The sequence below is a fragment of the Oxyura jamaicensis genome, chromosome 1 (genome assembly GCF_011077185.1).
Source record: "Oxyura jamaicensis isolate SHBP4307 breed ruddy duck chromosome 1, BPBGC_Ojam_1.0, whole genome shotgun sequence".
Lineage (NCBI taxonomy): Eukaryota > Metazoa > Chordata > Aves > Anseriformes > Anatidae > Oxyura > Oxyura jamaicensis.
In genome coordinates, this window is record NC_048893.1 from 133,365,703 (window position 1) to 133,374,256 (window position 8,554).

The following is an 8,554-nucleotide window of genomic DNA, read 5'->3' on the forward strand; positions in this document are numbered from 1 at the left end:
GGCCACTGCTGTGTACTGAAAGAAACACAAAGTTGTTTTGCATGTGTGTCCAGCATGAACTCAGTCTCATTAATAAATTGGCCCTGTTGTTCTAATCTTCTGAGAAAAAAAAATAAAAATAAAATAAAATAAAATAAAAAAGATTCCCAGCTAAGTCTTTGACCAAAAGGCAATCATTAACTTTGTCAAAGGCAGTGAGTGTACCAAGAGCTGTTTGCATCTAGCTACTGTATGAGTTGGACAGTGTAGGGGATAGCCCCTGCCTAAGCTGGTAGCTGGAAGACTCCCCAGCACTGGAAAGCATCCAGGAACAACCATTCCAAGCATTGACTTGGCCAAGACTTGCAAGCAATGTCCTGAACAAATCCTGGGCATAGTCCAGGGGTTATCTCAGATCAGGGCTAATTTCTAATGGCAGTTTTCATGTATCCACCTTATTTATAAGCATTTAATAAAATGTATCTAGCAAAATTTCACGGCAATTGGCCTTAGTGTGAGAAAGCAGTCCTGGGAATATATAGTCTGATAATCAAAATTATATTATAATTTATTCAGTTTGTAGTATCATTATAGTATCATCATAGTAAGATACCCAAAATATGAATCTCCAAGACCAAAAAGAGCAGTGAGATATAAGCTATAAAAACCAGTGGGGCAACTTACAGGATAAAGTTAAAAGTTTAGAAGTTTAAAGATTAAAGTTTTGCAGCCCAGAAGGTCAACTGCATCCTGGGCTGCATCACCAGAGGAGTGTCCAGCAGGGCGAGGGAGGTGACTGTCCCCCTCTGCTCTGACCTTGTGAGGCCCCACTTGGAGTCCTGCATCCAGGTCTGGGGCCCCCAGCACAAAAGAAAGATGTTGATTTGTTAGAATGGGTCCAGAGGAGAGCCACAAAGACTATCAGAGGGCTGGAGCACCTCTCCTGTGAAGAAAGGCTGAAAGAGCTGGGGCTGTTCAGCCTACAGAAGAGAAGGCTCTGGGGTGACCTCATTATGACTTTTCAGTACTTCAAGGCGGTTTATAAAAAAGATGGAGAACAACTTTTTGCTCAGGCAGGACAAGGGGGGATGGTTTTAAACTAAAAGAGGGGAGATTTAGATTACCTGTTAGGAGGAAATTTTTCACTCTGAGGGCGGTGAGGCACTGGCACAGGCTGCCCAGAGAAGCTGTGGATGCCCCATCCCTGGAGGTGTTCAAGGCCAGGCTGGATGGGGCTTTGGGCAACCTGGTCTGGTGGGAGGTGTCCCTGCCCATGGCAGGGGGGTTGGAACTGGGTGACCTTTGAAGTCCTTTCCAACTCATGCTGTTCTATGGTTCTGTGGTTATTGTTGATGTGAATGAAAATACTCAAAGGCTATTTCTGTTATGGGGGCAAAATTCCTGTCCATTTTCTCTTTGAACCTGAAGACCACCTTTGAAATCATGGTGAGTTTCCAACATTACATCCTCAGATTGGAACAGGTGGATGGCTCAGTGGACAGCCATCCAAACTGGGGAGTCAGATGACACTTTGGTATATTTTTGATATTAGTTTGGTATAACTCCAGATCCAGAATGAGACTTGCATGGAACTAGATTTTAACTGAAATCGGAAGCCCTGTCTGTGCTCTGCTGTTAACTGACCAAGTTCTGGTTTGCTAGCTGGAATATGCTTCCATCCCAAAGCAAGGAGATCAGAAATTAAGTTATACCTGTAAACCAATTTGTTGTTATGCTCCTGGTCTCCTCCAAGAGATAAAGAGATGCCAACAGAAGGTGAGGATATTTGCCTCTTGTCTTCTGTGCCAATCTCACAGTCTCTACTGACTACTTTTCTGTTACAGGGGCTTACATTTGCTCATTACCACACTTCGTAGAGGATGTAGAAAATAGTATTTTGTCAAGCATGGGTGGTACTGTTATTCAATACAACTGTTACATAATATTCTTTACTTCTACAAAAGCAGTCAGATGGTTTCTGAGCACCATATGTGGAGACACTAATGCAGTGTGTGATAAAGACACAGCTAGGACTACTCTGGTATCTTCCCACACAGCTAAATCAAACATTGAAATGTCTTATTTGGGCCCCATTGATAATGCAAATAGATCAAATATTTGGGTTCTTTTTGCCTATTTAGAAACATAAAGCTCCCTCATCCTGGCTTAGCAAGGTAACAGGGTGGGAGATGATGTAGAAAATAAGAAGGCATCTGTCTAGGTGCTGGAGCTTTATCCACAGAAGAAAAATAGGAAAGCAAGTGAATCCTGACAGGATAAATATTACAGCACAGTAAGTCAGGCCAAAACACTTATTTATTTATTTATTTATTTATTTACTTATTTTTATTACAGAAAACCCTGTAAAAGGAATAAAAGCAATCTAGTAATAAATCATTTCTCAAAAAAGAAAGCTTGCCAGAAATAACTGGACAAACAGATGATCAAGGTATATTTAAAGATTTATTAAAGGAGGTAAAGGGGCAGCAGAAAGTCTCAGTGAGTAATTGACATTGCAGAGGCCCCCAGGGATGTTGGAACTTTTCTTTTGTGCTGGAACCTTTCTTTAAGAAGCATGTGAAGGAAGACCATGCTGAAAATGAAGTGCCAGTCAAAGAACTTAGAGAAACAAATCAGCACTGCATCATTACATCATGAGAAAAGCCTAAGCTGCACTGAGATAAGAAGAAGATCCTCACATGGATAAGTAGTTATAAGTAGTTTGGTATAATAGAAAAGAAAGATGACTTTGGGGAAGTGCAATAAACTGACAGCTGTGAGTGACTGGATGATAAACTGGCAGATGAAATACTATGTATGTAAACATAAGGTTGTATACATGGTTAAGAAAAATCAACATGCAGAAGTGCTTGGCTGGCTGATTGGACATTTTGCTCTGGTATAGTATGGCCTTTATGTCTCTGTTCATTGCTGTTGCCACAGGATAAATTCCCAAAGATTTTTTGTTGTTGTTGTTCAGTCTTAAAATGCCTGACCTGAGAGGTTTAAATTATTTTCCAAATATTTTTGTGTGAATTATCTGGGTATGGCTGACTCAATCTGTCCTCAGTAACGGGAGATACCACTGGATGGCCAGAATCTCTTCTGAAACCACTTACTCTTATAGGTCATCAGAGCAGGTCAGTGCAGGTATACAGCAAAGCAAGACTGTGAAGAAACACAGCAATGTAGCTTCAGAAAGAGTAAGCACTTGTGAGTTAATGAAATTGTTACCAGAACCTGGTCTTGTGTCATTAGGAAGGGAGGAGAAATTTAACGGATGAAATTATAGCAGTTTTCTAAGGCTTACTTAGACTAGCTGCAATGGTCAGCTAAACCCAGCGTATACTGGGAAGGTTATTACAGTAGTCTACTCAGCACCACTAAAACAGGGCCTTTTCTGCAAAATATTATCTCAGATTTGGTATATTGATTATGACATTATTACATTCTCCTGCCTCAGGAAATGTATGCGTTACCCAAGATTCTCATCTTTCCTAGTACTGGTTTTTCCTATGCTAATATGCTTCCCCAAGTCCTAACCTTATCCATAAGTCTACTTGTTTGTTGGAGAGTGCCTCAGGGAATAAAAAAGAAAAAGAAGTGGTGACAAACTGACATTAAGTCTCTTACTAACTACAGGCGTTCTCCAACATAAAACAGTAACCCTATTCCCCAGAACAATGTTCTCTCAAAGGTGTGTTCTAATGCTCATTCTTAGGTTCCTTTTAAACATTCCAAGGGGCTCCAATCTCCATCTCAGTACTGAAAAGAAACAAGGAGATCCTTCTGAGTCAAGCCCTACTCCCAGTGGAAAAAACATGTGTTATGCAGTTGTTCTCCAGGCAGCTTTACCAGTATGCGCTACTATTCCATCTCTTCCAGTTGCTCAAAATGTATGGATGGGTCCTATTGTTTCACAGCAGAGATTTATAAAGGCTGAGCCCAGCCTCCCACTTAAAGCAGAGCTAACTTTAATGTTACATCCAGTTGCCTGGGGCCTTGCCCAGCTGACCTTTGAACAGCCTTTGAAAGTCTGAGAGAGCTGGGGCTGTTCAGCTTGAAGAAGAGAATGCTCTGGGGTGACCTCATTGCAGCTTTTCAATACTTAAACGGGAGTTTATAAAACAGATATAAAACTATTTAAAACAAATATAAAACTATTTGCTTACACAGACAATAATAGGACAAGGGCAGATGGTTTTACTCTAAAAGAGGTGTGATTTAGATTAGCTGTTAGGAAGAAATTCTTCACTCAGAGGGTGGTGAGGCCCTGGCACTGGTTGCCCAGAGAAGCTGTGGATGCCCCATCCCTGGAGGTTTTCAAGACCATGCTGGATGAGGCCCTGGGCAACCTGATCAAATGGGTGGCATCCCTGCCCATGGCAGGGGGGTTGGAACTGGGTGATCTTTGAAGTCCCTTCCAACCCTAGCAGTTCTACAGTTCTATGATTCTGTATCCAAGGATGGAGATTTCACACCTGTTTCATAGGGCACCCAACCACTCTCACCTGTAAATCGTTTTTTACTTTGTGTGAAATTGGAACTTCTCTCGCTACAACTTGTGGCTGTTCCTACTCACCCTCATACTGTGCAACTCCCATACAAGACTGCTCTGTCTTCTCTGCATTCAGTGGAGGACAGCAAAAGATCGCCACAGTTTCTATTCACCATACTGAAAAAAAAAAATCCTTCAGCCTCCCTTGAAACAGTGCGTGCTTCAGCTCTCCCCGGTCATCTTGGTGCCTCTCTGCTGAACTTCTTTAGTTTGCCCATGTCTTTTTTGCAGTAGGAGGCTGAAACTTGGACACAGAGCTGCATGTGCAGGCTCATGAGTGCTGAGCAGTGGGAATCACTTCCCTTGACCTGCTGGGTTCATTCCTCCCAGCATAGCCTACAATATGGATAGGATAGCTTTTATTACCACAAGGATACATTGCTGATTAGTGTTTGCCTCGTTGTCCACCAGGACCTCCTAGCCTTTTCTGCACACCTGCCAGTCAGCCATTCTCTAGGATACATGGGTTTAGTTTGTTCCAGGTATGGGACATTTGCAAAACAAACGCTGAACTTCATGAAGTCCCTATCAACCCATTTCATCAGCCTGTCTAGGACCCTTTGCATAGCAAGAATACCCTCCAGTATATCAGGCAGTATTCCCAGTTTGCTGTCGTACATGTCTTGCCAAGGCTGCATTTCATACCACTGTCAAAGCTGTTGTTAGTACTAAGCAGTATGTCTTAGCATTGATCCTGTAGAAGCATTGCTCATAGCCAGACAGTGCATTCAACAGCCTGGGCTATTTTCCTTGTACCTTGCCCTAACCCCATGACTCTGAAAAATACTGAGTAGGAAAGGTGTCTATTCAAACAAAAGGACACAGAAATTAACTGAGTCACACACTCCATATTTTAAAATATGAAGTAGACAAAGAAAAATGAAAGTGTTGAGAAAGTAAGTAAGCAGCAAGAACAGAAAGAGCTGAATACCTACATAGTAGATTCTGGGCTGCTATCATGTTGATGGTGGCTGATCTCTTAATATGTTAAGTAACACACTTAAGCTAGAATAGTCCCAATTTTACACATGCTCCCGTTCTCTGAGCTTTCTGTTGATTACAAACCACTGCTCAATCCCATTCTTAATTTTCAAGTTGCCTATATAAGAGATCTGAGGAAACTTCAGGTATGAATAGGCATATTCTTGACTAGAAGAATAGTATTCAGCAGCCAGAATTTTTTTTTTTTTTTAAAAAAAAAAAAAAGGTTTATTAATCTCAATAAACTCACTCTTATTCTATTTAATATATATAACCACATTGTTTTTCCTTAAACAAATTGAAATGTAACTGAAACTTTTTTACTGAAATATTTAAATCATATTCACAAAATGGATGATACACAATAAGGACAGTTACACAAACAGTTAAAGTCAGCCAAAATTAAAAGAAATACAATAGCATTCAAAAAATTAGGTGTAAAGTGTAATGGCTGTAATACTGCCATGGGCTGTAATACTGTTTTTGCCAAGAAAAGGAAGTGAAGAAGGCCTGTGCATTATTATTCCCAAATTTCCACAGGGACATACAGTTGCCTGAGCTTTCAGGTTCCTCATTTTTTCTTTGTTATTTTACTGTTTCAGCAACTAAAATCTGTTCATTTTCAGATGTTATTGACTGCATTTTGCACTCCATCAGCTGAGAGGAAAATAAAAACTTTCATTAGTTTTGTACGTATGGATAAGTTGAACTCTACTTACTCATGTGTAATTCTGACAGTATTTCAACTTTTGTTGCATATTTTATAAAAATAATTCACTTCTTATTTCTTTAGCCAATAAGCTTTCCTTAGAAAGTCGAAAAAATGAAATTTCAACATCTCTGTAATGCTGACACATGATTTTTGGCTGGCCTGGAAGTGGACAGGGAAAACGTGCTTTTTCTCCAACACACAAATCATTTCTAAAGAATCAGAACAAAAATATTAACTTTGTAAAGGTATGCAAGTAGACACATTGGCCTGAAACTTGGCTAATTGAGCAGACCATAAGAAACTATTGAATGTCACATGAGAACCTGCTGGCCAAGAAAAAGGATATCTGGGTGCAAGTGAACTCCTGGGCTGTATGTTTGTCTGGTCTGACAATTACAGTCTTCCCTATCATCTTACAAAATCCTGTTTTGAACTGTTCTCTGTGTCACCTTGTTTGCAACTTGCTAACATACTTTAATAAAGCTGAGATAGTGGGTCAGTGGAAGATCCACACCCGGAAGGACAAGGTGAGATGATGACTTGGTGGGAGGACCCAGAGTCTGGGCACAAAGATCAGATGTGAAGGATTTGTGAATGTGTAGTGACTGTGAATGCAGAGTGAGGGTGTTTCCACATCTCACTGGCAAACTTCAGCCCTGCTCAGGTGGAGAGGAAAAGTAGGATTGGGATGTCCATGACCCTGTTTATGTGACTGGTGTCAGCATTAATGTGGTACTGGTAAAGGCACCTGTGCTGATCTGTGTGACTGGCTATCTCAGTGTCCTCTGTGTGCTTGTGCATGTGTGTGCCTTGTACTGGGAAAATACACAGCCCTTGCTGCTGGCTGGACCTACCAATGGGAGCATCAGTCCCTGTACCTGTTAGACTGGAACGGGAGAAACCCTCTGATTCTGGTAGGCCACTGCATTTGATTTCCCTTAGCAAACTCCCTGTTAATTTTCTCTCATAATTTCTCAAAATATGGCAGAGAAAACAGTTATTCTTCGTGTTAAGTTACCTTTTACCTTTTAAATAACACCTTTCAACCTTCAGTAAAGTATAGCATGCATTTCATATATTTAATATAAAGAAAGCCTACCTCTGGATTTATATCAGGCTGTCCATTAAATGGATTTTTTGGCTTTGGGATTTGTGGAAATGCTCTTTTCCAATAATGAGTCCTGGAGGCCAAAAGGGATGGAGTTAAAAGGAAAAAATAAGTATCTAGCATGTACCAAAACCATTGTGCCCAACTCTTATATTACTCTTCCAGGATAGAAGAGAAATGAAAACTATACATCATCACAGCACAGAATGAACATATATAAGGATAACACTAAGAATTTGGAAGCTAATAATAATATCATTTTTTTTTTTTGGTAAAAGATTCACTAATATTTATTTTCTTCTTTGAAAGAAAAAGGAACTTCCTATCATCCTCCTCTTTAAGTCACTGCAACCAGTGTAAAGTGAACATAAATATTTAAACAACTTGGAAGAACAGTATCTTCTCTGAATTACTGTATATTTCTATATGAAATGTATGATAAAAAGGATTATCCTTTTTCTTTCTTTTTCCCTGGCATAGTTTATTTCAAGAAACAACCTGCTTAGTTTTTGTGGTCTTAGATCCATTTTGCTTGCTAGGACAATTTTAATGAATGTTGCAAAATCTTTACTGCTAAGTACAATCTGCCTGTTGTGTGTAATAACTACATTTCAAGATATCAGATTTGTTTTGCAGACTGTCTACATGTTGGTAGACAATCTACACTTGGTGCAGCCTCACCTTGAACACTGTGTGCAGTTCTGGTCTCCACAGTATAAAAACGATAGTGAGACACTTGAATGCATCCAGGAGAGGACAACAAGTCTGATAAAAGTGCTGGAGGACATGTCCTATGAGAGGCTGATGTGTCCAGTTTCCAGAAAAGGAGACTGAGAGGCGATCTCATTGCTCTTTACAGCTTCCCAAGGAGGGGAAATTGAGAGGTACATGCTGATCTTCTGTGCATGCCACAAAGAACCGCGTCAAAGGAGGTTCAGACTGAATGTCAGAAAAAATTTCTTTACCATGAGGATAGTGAAACAGACTTCCTAGCAAGGTACTTGATGCCCCATACCTGTCAGTGTTCAAGAGACAGCTGGGTAAAGCCCTTAATAATATGCTTTAACTTTTAGTTAGCCATGAAGTGTTCAGGCAGTTAGATTAGATGATCGTTGAGAGTCCCTTCCATCTGTTCTTTCATCTATTCTATTCTATTCTATTCTATTCTATTCTATTCTATTCTATTCTATTCTATTCTATTCTATTCTATTCTATT

The 8,554-nt window shown here is 40.1% G+C and overlaps 1 protein-coding gene and 1 long non-coding RNA gene across 3 annotated transcripts in view; one reads left to right on the forward strand and one right to left on the reverse strand.

Moving 5' to 3' along the window:
* The first annotated feature begins 1,615 nt into the window (after positions 1–1,615).
* LOC118160204 overlaps positions 1,616–8,554 on the forward strand; it is an 18,635-nt gene continuing 11,696 nt past the window's right edge. Inside the window, exons 1-2 of the long non-coding RNA XR_004747355.1 lie at positions 1,616–1,626; positions 2,844–2,845. This is a non-coding gene — a long non-coding RNA (uncharacterized LOC118160204). The remainder of the gene's footprint in view (positions 1,627–2,843; positions 2,846–8,554) is intronic.
* LOC118159598 (granulocyte-macrophage colony-stimulating factor receptor subunit alpha-like) overlaps positions 5,900–8,554 on the reverse strand; it is a 15,500-nt gene continuing 12,845 nt past the window's right edge. Inside the window, exons 11-12 of one of the 2 annotated variants that reach the window (XM_035314261.1) lie at positions 7,330–7,411; positions 5,900–6,175 (exon numbers count right to left, since the gene is read on the reverse strand). In XM_035314261.1, the coding sequence (XP_035170152.1) occupies positions 6,104–6,175; positions 7,330–7,411 (154 nt within the window). In that variant the 3' untranslated portion in view covers positions 5,900–6,103. The remainder of the gene's footprint in view (positions 6,176–7,329; positions 7,412–8,554) is intronic. The other variant, XM_035314202.1, reaches the window with a different exon arrangement.